This window comes from Rhinolophus sinicus, linkage group LG03 (genome assembly GCF_036562045.2).
Source record: "Rhinolophus sinicus isolate RSC01 linkage group LG03, ASM3656204v1, whole genome shotgun sequence".
Lineage (NCBI taxonomy): Eukaryota > Metazoa > Chordata > Mammalia > Chiroptera > Rhinolophidae > Rhinolophus > Rhinolophus sinicus.
The window spans coordinates 41,651,162-41,671,165 of NC_133753.1; the positions used below are offsets into that span (position 1 = coordinate 41,651,162).

At 39.0% G+C, this 20,004-nt stretch overlaps 1 protein-coding gene across 5 annotated transcripts in view; it reads left to right on the forward strand.

Moving 5' to 3' along the window:
• Positions 1-20,004, forward strand: part of NIN (ninein) — an 86,383-nt gene that overhangs the window by 42,964 nt on the left and 23,415 nt on the right. For 4 of the 5 annotated variants that reach the window (XM_019725670.2, XM_019725673.2, XM_019725674.2 and 1 more), the window contains exons 10-20: positions 224-398; positions 4,210-4,320; positions 4,702-4,791; positions 6,473-6,611; positions 8,857-8,978; positions 10,098-10,600; positions 11,545-13,668; positions 14,943-15,068; positions 15,181-15,250; positions 16,823-17,038; positions 18,006-18,119. In XM_019725670.2, coding sequence (XP_019581229.2) covers positions 224-398; positions 4,210-4,320; positions 4,702-4,791; positions 6,473-6,611; positions 8,857-8,978; positions 10,098-10,600; positions 11,545-13,668; positions 14,943-15,068; positions 15,181-15,250; positions 16,823-17,038; positions 18,006-18,119 — 3,790 coding nt within the window. The remainder of the gene's footprint in view (positions 1-223; positions 399-4,209; positions 4,321-4,701; positions 4,792-6,472; positions 6,612-8,856; positions 8,979-10,097; positions 10,601-11,544; positions 13,669-14,942; positions 15,069-15,180; positions 15,251-16,822; positions 17,039-18,005; positions 18,120-20,004) is intronic. The other variant, XM_019725676.2, reaches the window with a different exon arrangement.

Here is a 20,004-nt window from a genome sequence, read left to right on the forward strand (position 1 = left end):
ACCTTGGCCCAGGGCAGTGCGGCTCAGCCTGCTGGCCTGAGTGAGTTGGCGACACCTGGCTGCAGTGCCTTGGCTGTGGCTAAGCTAAAGGAAAGCAGGGTACACTAGATACCTTCTCAAGCTGCTTCCCATCTCTGTGACTCTGTGTTTCCATGTTTTGATGGATCCACATAGGGACCTCTGAGGGATGTGGTGGCAGCTTGTCGGTCTTTCCTCCTCACAGGAAATTGGACGAAGAGTACAAGGAGCGCATAGCAGCCTTAAAGCATGAACTCCGAAAGGAGAGAGAGCAGATCATGCAACAGGTGGGCAAACAGCGTTTGGAACTTGAGCAGGAAATTGAAAAGGCAAAAACAGAAGAGAACTATATCCGGGACCGCCTTGCCCTCTCTTTAAAGGTAATCACCCTAGTAGCTCTGTGGTCTGTGTCCTGCTGGGGATGCCGTATGGAAAAGTGCAGCTCTGTAAGAGGGCACGTCTGCACAGGGCTCAGTCCGAGGGCTCCTGTCATTTTACCCACCTGGGGCATGACCCCCACTGGGGTCTAGATTCCAGGAGTACCCAGACTTCTGGTTTGCCAACAGTGTTGATTAGTGTATCTTATTCTTCCCCCGCTGAAGTTACACTGGGTTCTCAGGGCTGTTTGGCACCTGGTTGGTGCCTTCTCCCTTCTCTGCCCTTCCCGTACCCCTTACTGTTAGCAAATGGCCTTGTTCCTGCCACACTGCCCATCAGCTTTGCTTCTCTGCTTCCAAATGTGCCTTTTCCCTTATACATCCTCCTCTCCTTTCCTATGCCTCAGTAGAGGGAGTGATCCTTCTCTTTGTTGGACTGTTACACCAGATAATATGTACAGTGTAGTCTAGTGATGAGGTGGTGGGTGGGGTTTCTGGATCCAGACTGGTTCCAATCTGGATACCACTACTTACTGGAAAGCCTTGTTCAAGTTACCCAAACCTGTTATCTAGTGTACAAAACGGCCGCTATCGTAACGCCTACCCCATGGCACTGATAGGGGGATTAAATGAGATACTACATACACAGTCTCTGGAATGTAAAAATATGTATGGAATATTCACTATCATTGAGGTTGTGAAAGGTTCCCAAAACTCCACATATCAAAAACTGAGCTACTCCTCGCTCCCTAACCATCAAACTGCTTCCTCTCCTGAATTTTCTCCGTAATTGATATCACCATATGCGGTAAGTCATAGAAGCTAAAATCCTCAGTCATCCTCACTCATCAGTCCTTACATCCTGTTGATGCTCTGAAATGCCTCTCAGATTTACCCACTTCCTCTCCATTTCCACAGGCTCTAAATAGGTTCAAAATTCTCATCACGATTTCTCGGTGGTCTTAATGTGCAGCCTGTCTTCTGTCTATCCAATCTCCATAGAGCCACCAGTCACCTTACTAAAGAACACTACAGTCACACCATTACCCTTTGTAAAAGTGCAGTGTGGTAGCCCTGAGGGCTCTGAAACGGGACTTGTCCTTCCTGAGCCCAGGAACTGGCAGCAACCCCCAGTGCCCTGCCCCCAACCCCCGGCACCATCAGCTCTCTCAGTTCCGTAGAGGGCTTTCATACTCCTTCACTGCATTCTCCAACACTGCAAGCCAAATTACTTTTTTGTTCCCATATCACTTTCTTCTTGCCAGAAATAGGGTATGTTCTATTGCGTCATAGGGAATTGTATCCATATCTGTCTCCCCCCCTCCGTCCAGACTGCGTTCCCTGTGGTCAGTAACAGCATCTGATTCCTCAGTGCCCAGAGCACCTGCACAGGCTTGACACACCGAGATTGCTCCTCAGTGTTTTGACATCTAAGTTTAGACATACCTTGAAAAGTTAGAGTTGTATTAGGTTGGTGCAAAAGTAATTGCGGTTTTTGCAATTATTTTTAACCTTTTAAACCGCAATTTTGCACCAATCTAATAGAATTGGCATTTGGTGGGGGGAGGTAGTATTTTTTTAAATGCTTCAAGCACATACTTTTTTACTCCATATTGCTGTGTGAGGGTGTGAACTGGAATGTATTAAAATATATTGGCTCTATATTCTTTTGGCAAAATGTACTTTGAAAATAATGTTCTTCCAATCATCCTTTAACATTGGAATAGAAAATATGTCAAATGGCGCATCTGTGTGATTTTATTTTATTTCTTTTTTAACAAATGTGGGTGGGAAGCTCTCTAACAAGTATTATATGCACAGAAAAAAAACTCCCACATTTTGTGGACTTCAGTTGATGTGTTATTTTATTATAATAATTTAAACATACCAATTATGAAAAACCTATAATATGTAGCTTTTACACCTCTAAACCAAAATAAAATTGTAAATTAAATATAAACTAAACTGTAACATCACTAAATGAAAATTGATTTTAGTCTACTTTCTATAGTTTTTCTGACTTCCCTTTTGCTGTCATCTGAACAAGTTATTCTGTAGCCAGTTTTCTTTCATTTGACAATATGTTGAGAATGTTTTTTGTGTCATTGAATTTTTCACTGCAATGCTGTCCAATAGAAATATAATGCAAGCCATATACATAATTTCAAATTTTCTTTCTTTTTTTTGTTTAAATTAAAGTTTATTGGGACGACAATTGTTAGTAGTTACATAGATTTCAGATGTAAGATTCTGTAAAACATTATATATCACATTGTGTGTTCACCACCCAGTCAGTTCTCTTTCTATCACCATATATTAGATCCCGTTTACCCTCTTCTAGAGACCCCCTCCCCCTTACCCTCTGGTAACCCCTAAACTATTGTCTATGTCTATGAGTTTTTGTTCCTTCATTTGTTTGTCTTGTTCTTTTGTTGTTTTCAGTTTTATATACCTCATATCAGTGAAATCATATGGTTCTTCTACTTTTTCTGTCTGACATATTCTGCTTAGCATTATAATCTCAAGATCCATCCATGTTGTCACAAATGATACTATACATCTTTTCTTACTGCCAAATAGTATTCCATTGTGAATATATACCACAACTTCTTTATCCATTCATCTATCGAAGGACATTTTGGTTGTTTCCATGTCTTGGCCACTGTAAGGAAAGCTGCAGTGAACATTGGAGCACACGTGTCTTTATGGATAAATGTGTTCAGATTTTTGGGGTAGATACCCAGGAGAGGGATTGCTGGGTCATATGGTAATTCTATTCGTAATTTTTTGAGGAACCTCCACACTGCCTTCCATAGTGGCTGCATCCATCTGCATTCCCACCAACAGTGTATGAGGGTTCCTTTTTCTCCACAGCCTCTCCAACACTTGTTACTATTTGTCTTGTTGATGATAGCCATTCTGACTGGGGTGAGGTGATATCTCATTTATTTGCATTTCTCTGATGGTTAGTGATGTTAAACATTTTTTCATATGTCTTTGCCATTTGTGTGTCCTCTTTGGAGAAATGTCTCTTCAGGTCCTCTGCCCATTTTTCAATTGGGTTGTTTGTTTTTTTTGTTGTTGAGTTGTATGAGTTCCTTGTATATTCTGGATATTAGCTCTTTTTTCGAGGCACTGTTTGCAAAAATCTTCTCCCATTCAGTTGGTTGCCTCATTATTTTGTCAATGGTTTCTTTTGCTGGGCAGAAGCTTTTAAGTTTGATATAGTCTCATTCATTTATTTTAGCTTTTACTTCCCTCACTTTGGAGTCAAATTCATAAAATGCTCTTTGAACCCAAGGTCTATAAGTTTAGTACTTATGTTTTCTTACAAATTTTCAAATAGCCACATTAAAAGGTAAAAAGAAACAAGTCAAATTAATTTTAAATCACTTTATTTAATCCAGTATCTCTAAACATTATCATTTTGACATGTAATCAATATACAAAAATTATTATTGAGCTATTTTATGTTTTTCTATGAACTCAGAAATCTGGTATTTTCTACTTCCAGCACAGCTCAGTTTGCTTTACATATTTCAAGTGCTCAGTATCCATGTGTGACCACTAGTGGCTGCATATGGGACAGCACAGATTGGTAAGATCAAAAAAAGGAGGCAGACTTTTGGGCTATAACATAAATACCATTTTTTTTTATATTTACTTTCATCTCATCTGAAATGTGCAAAGTGAACAAATTTTCTCAATCTAGAGCACTGATTTATGCCTCCTATAAAATGGTACAACGGTTTGCTTATTTTTTAATCTGCACCTATTTTCCCCACATTTCTTTATTTTCCCCCAATTTCTTCAGGAAAACAGTCGTCTAGAAAATGAGCTTCTGGAAAATGCAGAGAAGTTGGCAGAATATGAGAATCTGACAAATAAGCTTCAGCGGAATTTGGAAAATGTGTTAGCCGAAAAGGTAAATCTGTGTAAATTTGATTTCCTAATATGCAGCCCCAAGTGTAGTTTGCTCAGAAGAGCAGAAGCAAGGCCACCAAGATGGTTTCTGTTAGGGAATTATTTAGGGGGCTAACAGAAGTGGTCATTTTTGCTGGGATATAATTTAAGAGGTTGGATGTGAGGGAAACACTGCATGGCACTGGGAAATGATCCCGGCCTGAGTTGAACACGTGGCTCTAGCATGTTCTTCCCATCATCCTGTGGGTGCTTTTTCTGCTAAAATGTCACATTGTTGCCATACTCAAGAGACTGGGTGAACCCCAGAAACCGGGGTCTTTGGTATGTTATAAGTCAGAAGGACACTGGGAAAAATGACAGCTGTGCCCATTTCCTTTTCTAGTTTGGTGATCTTGATCCCAGCAGCGCTGAATTCTTTCTGCAAGAAGAGAGGTTGACACAGATGAGAAATGAATATGAGCAGCAGTGCAGGGTGAGTGGCTGAACAGCATTTCGTAAGTGGAGGCGGGCCTGGGTGCAAATCCTGCTGCGCCGTTTCCTAGCTGTGTGACCATGAGCAAGTCACTTACCTGTGGGTGCCCCAATTCCTCATCTATAAGATGGTAAAAATAAAGGGTTGTTGTGAAGAGTCAATGAGTGAATATATGTAGATAGAGTGCTTAGAACAGAGCCTGGGACGTAATAAGCACTTAACCCAAATGCTAGCTATTAATATTATTTGTAGTATCCTGAAATATTAGGGAATCATACAAACTGCGTTTAAGTCTGCTTTATCTAGGTCGGAAATTGCCAGGGCTTAGAGGAAAATACAGGGATTTTTATTCCGAGTGGAGGAATGTGTGTTGGTGTTGATGTGCTTAAACAAAATTAGCCTTTCCTGATTGATCGATCATTAAAGACCTAATCTGATGTAATTTGCCTTTGTCCTGTGAGGTTTTGTTTTTCTGAATACATTCATTATTTTATTTACAAAATGCAAATGAAACAGAAACCACTCAAATCTTTAGCTAGTAAATCATTACAAATTCCTACGAGAAGAAACAAAAAGTTGTATAAATAATGGGAATCTTTGATTTTTTTTTTTTAAATAACTCTCCTAAGCTTAGGAATTTGATTTTTTTTTTTCTTAAACCACAAACACTTATTCATTTTAACAAGATAAGCATAACAAGTTCTAACTGCTCAGGTGAACGTTGCATTTGTGCAGAAATGAGGGAAACATCACCTCCTTATGTGGTTGCTCATAAGGTTGTTCCAAAAGAAACTACCACTCCCCTTAGCTGTACTCTGTCCCATGATCCCAGCCCTAGGCAATTAATAATCTTTCTGCATCTACAGATTTGCCTGTTCTTTGTGTTTCGTGGAATCATACAATATATAATGTTTTCGAGGTTCATCCATGTGGTAGCATGTATCAGTACTTCATTTCTTTCAGTTGCTGCGTAGTATTCCATTGTATAACTACACCATACTTTATTTATGCATTCATTACTTGATGGACATTTGAGTTGTTTTGAATGTTATGAATAACACTGCTGTGAACATTTGTATGCAAGTTTTTGTGTGGACATATGCTTTCATTCCTCTTGCGTATATACCCAGGAGTGGAATTGCTAGGTTACATGATCACTGTATGTTTAACTTTTTGAGGAACTGCCAAACGTTTTCCAGGGGGTTTGCACCATTTTACATTCCCATCAGTATGAGAGTTCCGATTTCTCCCCATCCTTGCCAGTAATTGTTATTGTTTGTCTTTTTTATTGTAGTCGTCCCAGCAGGTATGAAGTGGTATCTCGTTATGGTTTTGGTTTGCATTTCCCTGATGGCTAATGATGTTGACTACTTTTTCATTTGTTTATTGGTATATCTTCTTTGGAGAAATGTCTATTCAGATCCTTTGCCTAATATTTAGTGGGTTGTCTTTTTATTATTAAGTTGTAATAGTTCTTTATATATTCTAGTTACATGTCCCTTATCAGATACATAATTTGCAAAAATTCTCCCATTCTGTGAGTTCTCTTTTTAGTTTCTTGATGGTATCCTTTGAAGCACAGAAGTTTTTACTTTTGATGATGTCCAATTTATCTATTTTTTCTTTTGTTGCTTGTGATTTGCTGTCACATGTAAGACTTGTGTTGGTTTTTAAACTCCAGGTATTACAAGACCAAGTGGATGAACTCCAGTCTGAGCTGGAAGAATATCGTACACAAGGCAAAGTTTTCAGACTTCCCTTAAAGAACTCACTGTCAGAAGAACTTGATGTTAACAGTGGTTGCCTTGAACCTGACCAGGGTAAGCCATTCAGATCCCATCTTTTCAGAATCTCTGCATTGACTTTTCTTTTTAGAACCATGATTGAATGTAAAATTGAAAAACTTTGGCAACCGAAAAAAAAAAAAAAGACTGGCAATACTATTTTCTTGAGCTATTTCACTTGTGGTCTGTTTTTTCATTTGTCCTTGAAATCTTTATGAGAATATTTCCATCTGATTTTTATATACATCAACAAAGTAATGGAAAAATCAGACCACAAGGATATTTGATTTGTTTAAAAAGAAAACTGTCCCCAAGTCTGAGAATCCAGGCCTTGGGAATGTTAGAATTTGGCTGAGCTATTGCTGAATCCTCCCTTTCTAACCTCCCTTTTGCCCAGCTGGTATGGTGATGGTTTTGGAGAGGAGGCCAGCTGGAAACCACAGAATTTGGTTTTCTTATGCAGGCTGTGCTAAATGTCTGCATTGCTTCTGCAAAACAACAAATAAGATAAATAAGTGTTGGTTGCCTGTGCCTTTGAGGAAGATTTTGAGTGGCAAGTTTGGAAGGCAGAGTTGTTTGGGAACCCTCCTACATTCATTATCAGCTGTTTTGCTCCCTCCTGTTCTCAAGCCTCTTTCCTTCAGTGTGTTTGAATTTCAGAAAGGGCTCCTAATAAGTTTTTTTTTTCTTTTTGTCAAGTAAAGCAAACATCCTTGTGGTTTGATTTTTCCATTCCTGTGTTGATTCTCCAGTTATAAATAGTGTTGTCCACTGTTACTTGTTACAGGAATACAGGTTCTTGAAAGGGTTGTTTAGTCTTCTTCTCACGTATTCTAGAATAAATAGGGGGTTGGGCAGGGGACAGGGAGCGGCCTTAAGACCTTTGCTCTGAGTCTGTGGCCTCACTGTACTATAAGGATGGAGCTCAACTGATGATATGATACATTTCAGAAGTTTTTCTGAACTTTTCCATAGGTGACCAAGTGTTGGGTGGGTTCTCCTCATGAGTACGTAAAGCTGTACCATCTTGGGGTTTTTACACCCCAAGTATCACTTCTTAGTTGGGGATATGCCATGACATATGAAGCAAAAGCTCAATGCAAAACTGTCAATTCCAGATACTAGACTTACGCCTTTCTCCCATCTGCCTGTGTACCCCCACATGAAAACCTTCCTGAGTCCCCTGCCGTAAGAGGTTTCTACCTGACAGAATCATTTTGTCTGTGTCCTAGCTCAGCCCCCAACTTAACCCTTTACATTTCAGTGTCCTTCTCAGTCATCGTCGTGAGCAGTAGCAAAGGTGAACGCCTGGAGGAGTTGAGAAATTTTCCCCAAACTGCCAATACCTGTGTTCCTGACCTATGCCCTGTTTGTTTTGTTGGCTGAAAAATAGTATTGACTAGATGTTTTGTCACCAAAAAGAATTTATTCAGGGAAAAGAAAGGGTTGCAGCCCAGTGCATGCAGACCTGGCAAGCCATGTACACACACTGGCCTGCGTGCCAAGATGGAAGGTTATTCATATAAAGGAAAAAGGAAGTCAAGGGAAGTCAAGTTGAACCACAGAACTTTATTGTAAACATGGAGTTCTTCCTATAGGGTTCTCGCTATTATGTAGGGTGGGAGAACTCCTTCCATAAGCCCTAGCTCCTCCCATAGGCCCTCCCAACTTATTATGTTCATTTTAAAGTCCCAGTCAGTCTTTATCAGTTTTTAAAAAAATTGTAGCTGATAGTTTAAGATGGGGCTCCACCTGCACTACAAGAAATTAATATTACAATACTCAGTTATCTGTGATGTTGAGTGGTGGGTTGGATATGTTGACCTATGAAATGAACACCTCAAGGCATAGCAGCAAGTATGCTGGTCATTCATTCTCCTGCCACATTGCCCCTCTGCTAATTTGTTATTCAGTATTTGTTGGATGAATAGAAGACTGGTTGGTTAGACCAAACTGCCTCTCTCCAGGGCATTTTCATTAGGAGGAGATCACATTTAAGGAACAATTTGCACATCTACCCCCCACCTACCGTTCGAAAAAATGCATACTATTAAGGTTTGATGCACTGCCCGCCTATGAAAGAATCTGTTCACCTTCATTTTTTCTTGTTTTTCCAAGTGTTTGAAAACAAAAGAGACTTCTCTTGGCTTCTGTTGTTTCCTAGTAGAGCTCATCTTGGCAATTTAGGCTGAAATTATTCCTTTGTTAAACTAGATGTCCCTCCTCAGATGCCAGTTGTGTTATTGAAGGATCAGGGTCAACAGATGTCATGTGTTTTCAGGGCTTGGTTCTGAAGAATGCAACCCACTGAATATGAGCATTGAGGCGGAGCTGGTCATCGAGCAGATGAAAGAACATCATCACCGGGACTTGTGCCGCCTAAGACTGGAGCTTGAAGATAAAGTAAGTCCTTCATATCAATCCTGTTCTCTAATTTCTGTAAGCTCTAACAAGCGTTTGTATGTAGGACATTCTCAGTTCTTTTTTCTCATAGAGCAGCGCTGTCTATACATTTCTTGTGTCTTGGTGGCTGCCAGGAGCCCATTTTCTCAGGATGGTGTCATAGACCAAGCACGAGGCCTTTTCCTCATAGAGTTTCTCCAAAATGTAATATATGTTCTAGCAAACATGGAACCTGATGGCCATTACATTATTTCCAACTTGTTAAAAAAAAAAAGTCTTAACATGAAAAAAAGCCCATGGATGTAATATTACCTCCTAAATTAGGTACAAGTTCTGAGTCTTGACCTCCCAAACCCTTCACCTTCTAGGTTCAACTTATTTTTCCATGTTTCTCATTTACCATTTCTTTGAGTTAACTTATCCTGTAGCCAAAGCAGGCAGTTTGCTGTTCTTCATCAGAATGTCCTCTTTTGCTCATGCTGTTACATGCTATATTATTACTTCTTTCTACCCCTTGAAAGTCTACTTACCCTTCAGAGTTTGTATCAAATGTTACCTCTTGCATGAACCCATTCCTGAATTCCCCCACCAAATGTGATTATTCCCTCCTTTGAATCCCCTGGTTATGGTAGCTCTTTTTTCTATACTTTCTATATTTTTTATTCTGCCTTGTAGCATACATGTTTGTATTTGTCATAACCAGGTCTAGACTGATTTCTCCTTAATAGCAGGGACAAGTCTGACCCAACTTTGTGTCCCCACCAGGCCTGCAAACTGCCTTAAAGGTGTTCAATAAATATATGAGTTTAATTAAGTATGTTAAGACCCTAAGTTTGCGGTTGGGAAGGATGCCTGGGAAGACAAATGCTATCTCTGTGAAGGTTTAGTCAGTTTTCATAGAGTTGTTCAGAAATTAATAAGATTCAGCCAAGTTAAATAAAGGAAAGCAACCCATGCCTGACTTAAATATATCTTATTTAATGTGTTTCTGAATTGTTACTTTAAAACAAAATGGGAAAACTGAGGAATCTCTTGTAGCGAAAAAGTACTTCTGCCCCCATCGCCTTTCCATGGCCTTGAGTTGAATAACACTGTGGTGGTTTTGCTTTCTGACTCTAGGTGCACCATTATGAAAAGCAGCTAGGTGAAACCAAGGCTGCCTGTGAAAAGGAGCAGGAGAACATGAAGCAAAAGTATGAGAATGAAGTGCACATCTTGGAAAAACAAATAAGTGACCTTAAAAATCAAATTGCAGAACTTCAGGGCCAGGCAGTGGTGCTCAAGGAGGCACAACATATGACTACCTGCAAACATGAGGAGGAGAAACAACAACTGCAAATGAGGTGGGATGAAGAAAAGACTCTCCTGCAGGAGAAGCTGAGGCTGGAGCATGAGGCAGAGCTCAAGGAGAAACTGGAGCAGGCGGAGGAAAACTTTAACCGAGAGAGGGAAGGACTTATTCACGGTGCCTGGACTGAAGAGAAGGTGAGAGGCTTGACTCAGGAACTAGAGCAATTTCACCAGGAGCAGCTGAAAAGCCTGGTGGAGAAGCACACTCTTGAGAAAGAGGAGTTACGCAAAGAGCTCTTGGAAAAACACCAAAGGGAACTTCAAGAGGGAAGGTAAGAAAGCGGGGGAAATGGAGCAACCTAGGGTGCTGTCCCTCAGGAGCGTCAGAAGTTTCAGTCAATTAAGGAAACTTTGATGAATCACAGGCATAATAACTCATTGATGGACTGGATTTGGGTTTTTTAATTTTTCAACCTGTTTTCCCATTTTGCTGACATAGACCTACCCTGGGGTTATTGAAACTTTTTTTTTTTTTTAAAGAGTAAAGGACGTCTTGTATCTGACTTGTATCTTTTAAGGTTACACATGAGGACAAGCTTATTGTCAATGTGGTTCCTTCCTAGTTCAGTCCTGTTGTTTTCTGAGAAAGGCTATTTATAAACTAGATTCTAGGTAAAGGTAGGTTTCCTCCCAGAGTTATGAAACACTACTTTGTGCTTGCCTTACTCACATGAAATCTCAGGTACATTTGAGGGCTTTGGCACTTCATACTCTGTTGAATTCAGTGCGCTTTCATTAAATAAGAAGCAAAAACATGATGAATTTGTTAATATGTGTGGTTTATATGATTACTATCCTCCAATGTATATTTAATTAAAATGACAGAATTTTATATATTTCCCAAGTGAGAGGTTACATTAATATGCATTTGATCATTTAATGTAAAATATCTGTTTAAGTTTTTGGTTAAAAAATCCAAAAGCAAATACATCCAGGATGGGCCAGATAATTTGGTTTCCAAATTTTCCTGCTAAATGCAAAGAGAGGTTAAGTGCTAAGTCTTTTAGATGAATTATGGCTGCCAGTCTTGGCTCTCAGAAATGAAATCCCTTCTCAGTATAAATGAATCACGTAAGGATTAAGTGAAAACCATCTTTAGAAAGAAACCATATTTAAATTGTTGACTTGCAGCTTCTTCTATGCATGGGAAATGTTTTTTTGTTTGCTTCTGGAGTTGATGGCAGTTTTAGTAATGCTGTATGTTGACCACATTTAGGGAAAAAATGGAAATTGAGTGTAATAGAAGAACCTGTCAGATAGAAGCCCAGTTTCAGGAGGATTGTCAGAAAGTCACTGAGAGATGTGGAAATGCTCTGCGAAGCCTGGAGGGGCACTACCGCCAAGAGCTTCAGGAGCTCCTGGAACAGCAGCACGAAGAGAGAGCCCAGTGGGAGTTTGAGAAAGACGAGCTCACCCAGGAGTGTGCAGAAGCCCAGGAGCAGCTTAAAGAGACTCTGCAAAGAGAGAAAGCAACTTCTCTGGTCCTGACCCAGGAGAGAGAGATGCTGGAGAAAACATATAAAGAACATTTGAATAGCATGGTTGTTGAGAGAGAGCAGCTGCTCAAAGACCTGGAAGATCTAAGAAATATGTCTGAAAGTCAGCAAAGCCTATTGTCCAACCAGGTACTTGAGCTGAAAAGCAGTCACGAGAGAGAGCTGAAGGACCGCGAGCAGGTCCTGTGCCAGGCAGGCGTCTCGGAGCAGCTGGCCAACCAGTGGCGTCAAAGGCTAGAAATGGAACGTGACCAGGAGAGGCAGGAAATGATGTCCAAGCTTCTGGTCCTGGAGAACATCCACAAAGTGACCTGTGAGAAAGCAGATCAAGACAGAGCCAAGATGAGCACAGAAATCTCCCGGCTTCAGAATAAAATTAAGGAAATGCAGCAGGTGGCATCTCCTCCCTCCAGACTTCAGAATGGCTGCCAGGAAATAGGAGGGGAGGAGGCAGAAGGAAGTGGAGCCATGTCCCTGCTCCAGCAAGGAGAGCGGCTGTTGGAAGAGAACGGAGATGTCCTCTTAAGCCTGCAGAGAGCTCACGAACGAGCAGTGAAGGAAAATGTGAAAATGGCTACTGAAATTTCTAGATTGCAACAGAGGCTGCAAAAATTAGAGCCAGGATCAGTAATGTCTTCCTGTTTAGATAGACCAACTACTGGATTTTTTGGAAATTCTGTGGAACAAACAGAGCCATTTTTACTGCAAAACCGAATGAAGCAAATAGGTGTCCTGAGTGATCTGCACGACGACGAGGGTCAGGATCTGGAAAGTACAGGAACGAGCTCTGTTCAGAGACAGGAGGTCAAAATAGAGGAGTCTGAAGCATCAATCGAGAGTTTTTCTGAGCTTGAAAATAGTGAGGAGACCAGGACTGAAACCTGGGACCTAAAGAATCAGGTTTGTCAACTTCAGGAACAACTAAGGATCTTACGTGCAGACTGCGATCGAGCTTCTGAAAAGAAACAAGACCTCCTGTTTGATGTTTCTGTGCTCAAAAAGAAACTAAATGTGCTTGAGAGAATCCCGGAGGCTTCTCCCAAGTACAAATTGTTATATGAAGATGCTAGTAGAGAAAATGACTGTCTCCAGGAAGAGCTGAGAGTGATGGAGACACGCTATGATGAAGCACTAGAAAACAACAAAGAACTCACTTCAGAAGTTTTGAGATTACAGACTGAGCTAAAGAAAGTTGAAGAAGTGACTGAAACATTCCTTAGCCTCGAAAAGAGTTATGATGAGGTCAGAAGAGAAAACGACGATCTGCATGTTCTGGTTTTGAGACTTCAGGGCAAGATTGGGAAGCTGCAAGAAAGAGCAGTGTTCCGGTGTGACTGCTTCTCCTTGTGTGAGACCCACTTAGAGAACTTGGACCATGAAGCTGATGAAAAGGTAGTTGAACTAAATCAGACACTGGAAGCGTGTGTGCCGAAGGTGATGAATGTACACCATATTATAGAAGGACATTATCAAGAAAACCAGTACCTTGAGCAGAATACACAGATCCTGGAAAAAGTAAAAGCACATGAAATTGCCTGGCTACACAGATCAATCCGGACACATCGAGAAAAGCCTGGAGAACAGAACCAAGTTATACTGGAGGAAAACACGGCTCTCCTAAGCCTGCAAGACAGTCATTTTCAGCGTCAAGCCATGATAGCAGAGTTAGAACTGGAGAAACAAAAGCTGCAGGAGCTGACTAGGAAGTTGAGGGAGAGAGTCACTAATTTAGTTAAGCAAAAGGATGTACCTTCTCAAGGAGGAAAGGAGGAAGAGCTGAAGGCAATGATGCATGACTTGCAAAGCACATGCAGTGAGATGCAGCAAAAGGTTGAACTTCTGAGGTAATGTATGTACCTTCTAACCTTCACGGAATCCCACAGAGCACCTGGCCAAATCTAACTTCTGCTGCTTGCTGTACCTAGAGACACTAACCTGTTAGTCTTCAAGGAGAGAGCAGTACTTTAGACTTCCTTGTGCTTCTGTGTCATATTAACAAATAGAATATCCCTGCCTAAGAGGCATTCCCTTCCTCTGTAGAAAATAAGTGTCGTTCATCTGGGGTGTGAAAGTTCGTAATGGAGTGTTTGTTGTTTAACCACGTGCATCATCAGTGTATGTCAAGTCTTTAGCTGTTCTAGCACTTCATTTGGATAGATTTTTCTTTTTGCTAAATGTTAATTATTTTCCTTATTTTGATGAAACATGTTATATGAGAATGAATGCTTTTGTGTATTATTAACTTGCTTGGTAGAAAACTCTCTTCTTATACTAATATAGGACAAATGTGTTTTGTGGCTTATAGTTTTTCACTTACATCACTTGAAGTACATGCCGATATTCTGTAAACAATGGAAATTTATCCTAGGACATATAATTTTATCGAGGAGCTATCAGATTTTAATAAATATGCTTAAAAATAGAGATGAAAATGAACTGCTTGAACCAATGCTCACTTGACTTTATAAAATTTGATTGCAATAATCTTCTAGCAAATTTGATTTTTAAAAAAACTTTTAAAATGTTAGATCATGTCTGAAATATCTTAATGAAATGAAACAAAATAATTTAATTCTGGATGTAGTTTTTCCTCTTCTTACTTCACACCATTTTTAGTTGTAAAAATCGGAATATAATGAGGTGGAAAAAATCCCAAAGTAAACATTAGTGTGTATATTTCACTGTGGCCCTTCTATTTATGTAGTGAATTTCCTTGCTCTAGGTACCCTAAGGCCTAAAACTAAAACTAATACAACTTAATAATATGGCTTTGGTCTCTTTGAAGCAGGTAGGACTTGAGACTGAGACAAATGAAGTTATTTGCTCAAAGCAGTATGCTTGCCACTGAGAAAATCAGCAACCAGAGTGGGCATTGCGTCTCCATGCTCAAGTGTTCTGGCTGTACTGCCCTAAAGTCTTTTCGTGAAATTCTTACTTCACAAAAGAAATGAGTCAATATGTCATAACTTGATTTCCAAGTACTAAGAGACTACTAATTTAGACTTCTCTTTTTAACTGGCATGGAATGCTTGTTTCATTGGAAGTTACTAGAAAGTATTTTCCAAAGATGCCAGATGACTGCCTTGTTGTAATTATTTTTTTTATATCTCTGCTTCAGATATGAATCTGAGAAGCTTCAAGAAGAAAATTCTATTTTGAGAAATGAAATTGCCACTTTAAATGAAGAAGATAGCATTTCTACCCTGCAACTGGAGAAATTAAATGGATCTCAGGAAGAAATGTGGTAAGACATAGTATATTTAAATATTCTTAAGGCATGTTTGCAAGAACTAAAACTATTTCACCTCAACTTTTAAACTCTAACTCTTAAGTTATATATTTCATTGTCCCTTTAGGCAAAAAATAGAAACTATAAAACAGGAAAAAGCTGCGGTTCAGAAGATGGTTGAAAATTTAAAGAAACAGGTAAGGAGATACTTAATATTTCCCAGTGTTTCTTAATTCTGAAATTTTTTTTATTTTGAATTTACAAATTTATGGGACATGCTACTGGAACGACATGTAGCTAGTAATGGTAAGATTATAAACCTGGAGTTTCAAAATGGAAATTCACCTCATGCTGACTCTAAACTAGGTTTCTATTTTTTGTGAGTAGGTGAATTTTTGGTGACTAGAAACTAGGTTCTATTTTTTGTGGATGTAGATGTAATAGTGTATATGTTATTTCTAGACTCTGAATGCTTAATACGAACTTTATAATCAGTGGAAATAGTGAGGTAATACCTCTAAAACCAAACCTATGTAATACTAGCTCTATCCCTCATGTAGTTTCAATTGTTAGCTCCTTCCTCTTTCCTCACCATGACTACTAGCAGAAAGTTAAAAACAAAATTTCACAGATATAGAATACCAGTTAATCAGTATATCTTTTCACAGAATTGTGATTTATTCAGCTAGCTGTGACAGTCAATGCCTAATTTGTATAATCTCACAGCATGCAATTGTGCAGGGGAAGGCCATTTAAGAATCTGTTTGAAATGGTCAAAAGACAAAAACATCCTGGGAAGAAAGTACTTTGAGTATTTGAAATAGATAAGGTGTTAACATCCAAAATATATTTTCTACACTTACAAACAAATGGTAAAAGACAGCTGAGAAATTAATAATTGATATGAATGGTCAAGTCACAGAAAAGAAGAATACAACAAATGAAAAGACGGTTAGCCTCATTAGTGATTAGGGAAGTGAAAATTAAATGAGTTTTCTTTTTTTCCACCTGTCAGATTAGCAAATATTAAAGATTGACATCATCTAATACTTAAAAAGGGGGTGAGTAAATGAATGTACTCAGCTCTTGTTGATAGGACTATAAATTGGTAGCACTGTGAGGAAGACATTTTGGGGATATCTATCAAAACAGTAATGTATATGCATACCTTCTAACCCAGCAGCCCCACTTCTACAACAACAACAAAAAAAGAAGATGCTAAATACAAAATGCTACCATGTGTAAATGAATTTTCCAAAAGATTGTTTTAGTTTCTTCATAATTAGATTCAATGCATTATGGAATGTCTTGATACATGGAATACCCTACAGCCACTAAAAAACATAGCACATGGTGATTTCTAAAATGCACTGACTTGGAAAGATAAGAGTCTGTAAGATATTGTAAATGGAAAAAGCAGGCTGTACAAACATCTGAAATAATTCAAATGTTTGTTATAAAGAAGAAAAAAAATCTCTATGTATATATGGGTTTTCTATATGCCTAGAAAACCATATGGAGGGATACATATGTATCCAGCTGTGAACAGTGGCTACTGGTGTGGAGAGGGATTGGACTGTCTATCACTTCTTCATACACGTCTGAATTGATTGAATTTGTAATAAATACTGTGTATTAGTTCTGTTATTAAGTGTGTATGTGTGTGTGTATAACTATCTACACATAGAGGGGACAGCAATTAGTCTCAATCTGTTTTTTGGCAGAAGTAAGGTAACTAGTTTTTAAAAACTTATCTCAATTTTAATTAGATTTCAGAATTGAAAACCAAAAACCAACAGTTGGATTTGGAAAATACAGAACTTAGCCAAAAGAACTCTCAAAATCAGAAAGAATTGCAAGAACTTAATCAGCGTCTGGCAGAAGTGCTGTGCCAGAAGGATGAAGAGCCAGGACACAGCACATCTGAGGAATGGGAAGCAGAAAAGTCTCATCTGAAAGAAGAACTGGAACACTGTAAAGTACAGGTATAGTTTGTAGCCACCATAAGCCTTTCTGGAGGAAATCCCAAGAAATAAAAGAAATGCTTGTGTTAAATTTCTTACACATAAAATCTTAATAATGAAAACAGTGTGGTACCAGCACATGAATGGACAGATAAGTGAAATAGAAAGTCTAGGATTAGACCCAAGTATAAATGGAAACGGTATATATCGAAGGTAGCCGCTCAAATCACTGGGGTAAAGATGGAGTTTTTAATAAGTGGTGCCTGGACAACCAGGTAGACATTTGGAAATAGATAAAATTAGATCCATATCATAAGGATAAACTCTGATTGGATTGGGAGTCTAAATATAAAAAAAATTGTACAAGTCCTAGAAGAAAACATGGGTGAATTCATCTTTAGCCTTGGTGTAGAGAAAGGCTGTGTAACTATGACTCATAAACCAGAGGCAAAAAAAAGGAAAAAAAGTTGACTTTTTAAAATTTGCATGGCAAAAAAGTAAAATAAGTATCTATGGATCCATACTAATACGAAAAACTGAATAAGTAAATAAATGGAAGAGAAACACTGTCTTCCTTACAGAATTCCAATTAATGTGGAAAGAAAGAAGGAAATAGAAAGTCATTATAAGGCAAGCACCAGAGTAATAATTGTTGACAAAAATCCACTGATAGACACTAAAATTAATATGCAAAACTTTAAGGAGAAACATGATTTGCACAGTCTCAAAATATGTCCCCCAAAGAGAAAGATAGCGATTTTACAGTGGAGAAACCTGCAAAAACTACCCAAGAAATCATGTTCATGCCATTTATGTGGGAAGTCTTTTAAAAAGATAGTTTTAGTTTGTTCCATTGAGTATAAACATAAATGGTCATAAAACCTTGTGTCATTGAGTTTATACTTTAACGCTGCCTTCTGTGAACCTAGTAAGTTTCCCTAGACTAAATGAATATGTGTATTATTTGACTTTTAAATTTTTTCCTTAGTCCTCTACTTTAGTGTCTTCCCTGGAGGCAGAACTTTCCGAAGTTAAAATACAGACTCATATTGTGGAACAGGAAAATCTCCTTCTCAAAGATGAACTGGAGAAACTGAAACAAGTAAGACTGCTTAAGAGGGGTCCAGGGGAGGCGGGGCTCACAGGCCAGTGTCGACCTGGTGGTCTGCTTTTCTAGCCACCAAATGTGCTTTCATTGAATCCTGTCAACTAGCTTGTTGCTTAGTAAAGTTGAGGACTCACAGTACAAGTCTATTTATAAAGGCTCCCACTGTTAAGTCTCTAAATAAATATTGTTCTAGTTATGTAACTATGTTGTAGACTGAAATTCTGTGACTATAAATGAATCACAACTACTTCAGTTTAAGAAATTTGTTGTTCTACTTTCTTCGAACCAGGTGATAAAGCAATATAAGTTTGTCTAAAAGGAAGGTGGCTTTCTTGCTTACAATGATAATAACTATTCACCTAGATTCGTGAGACACAGGTGAAGCTGGTGCCTCTTATCCCTTTTTCTTATAGCCAGTGTGAAGCATCTATCTAAGATACAAGAGTAAGTTCTAGAGTATTATCAGGGAAGCAGTCTCACTTATGAATCTGGTTTTAAGAAGCCTATTTCAAATTTTCAAAGACTTAATTTCAAGTATCAAGAAGGGATCACTTTAAAGTTATATTCTTAACATTGTCCTGTTTTATTCTTTATTCTGAATTTTTCCTTGAGTACAGGACTCTCAGTTTGAGCAGTCCTGATTTATAATAGAGGTTCCATTTTACTTATTTGCATCACCAAAGCATTACTTTAATATTATGAGTTCCTTAGATTATACAACTCTTTCTCATATCTGTTCAGCCTGTGAGCATAAAGGTGTGCCTCCCTGAGTGCTGAAATATTGGATCTGGACCACCAAATGTTGTGTTTGTGCTGCTCTCTAACCGCCTCCTATCAGTCTTGATTTCCTAATAGGATTATAAGACTTGCAGGAAATTTGTGTCTCTCATAATGCCTAGTACAGTACGGGTACCTAATGGGTGCTTTAAAAGAACCTTTTCAGGTCACATGCTGATCAACAGTAACTATCGTAGTAGGGGTTTCCAGCACCCCACTGACACCACTGGACAGGTCCTCCAGACAGAAAATCAATACGGAAACAGTGGCCTTAAATGACACATTCGACCAGTTGGATTTAATTGATATTTTTAGAGCATTTCAAGTCACATGGTTCTGTGCAAAGTCCATCTCTTCTGCCATAACAGAAGCTGTCTGTCCATATAAACATTCCAGAAGTTAAAACTCATGGGGCACTTTGGTGTATCAGTATCCCAAAGCTGTTGTTACCAACTTCATCCTAATTGGGCATACTTTTCTCCTTAACCTTTTGAAAGTCTGTCTGTTGGTTCAGCCTTTAAGATGATAATGATGGGTTCCAAATCCATAGCATGTGAAATGTGTGCTTTGTGACTTTGCTAATAAGCTAGAGATCAGAAGAAAAGGGGCAGAGCTGGGGGGAAAGGAGCACGATGAGGACATCATTCGGCACATGTGTATTGCATTCTTTTGGTAGAGGTGTTGATATAAATCATGAGATAGAAAAACAAGGAGCCCTGTTTGCCTTTGGCAGAAGTTGTTTCCTGGCACTCTTTTGGCTCACGAGAGTAGGATGGTGTCAGCCCATTGTGGCTGCCATACAACTTTGACCTAGAAAGCACGTGCTGCTCTATATGACATAATGACTCCTCTTCACAAAACACTTTTACTTGTATTAGCTGTTGCGCTAAAAAGAAACACAAATAGCATCAGCAGAAGTCACATGCCAATTTGCAGACATCCAAAATGGCACCAGGCTTTGTGAGGGTCTGGGGGTGGGAGGCAAGGTTGTGAGCAAAGGAGAAAGGTTCTTTATTAAACCAATGCCCAGGTACTTTAAAATACATTTCCTGCATCCTTCTGACTTGTTTAGATTGGTAAGGTAGGCTGGATTTGTTGCCAG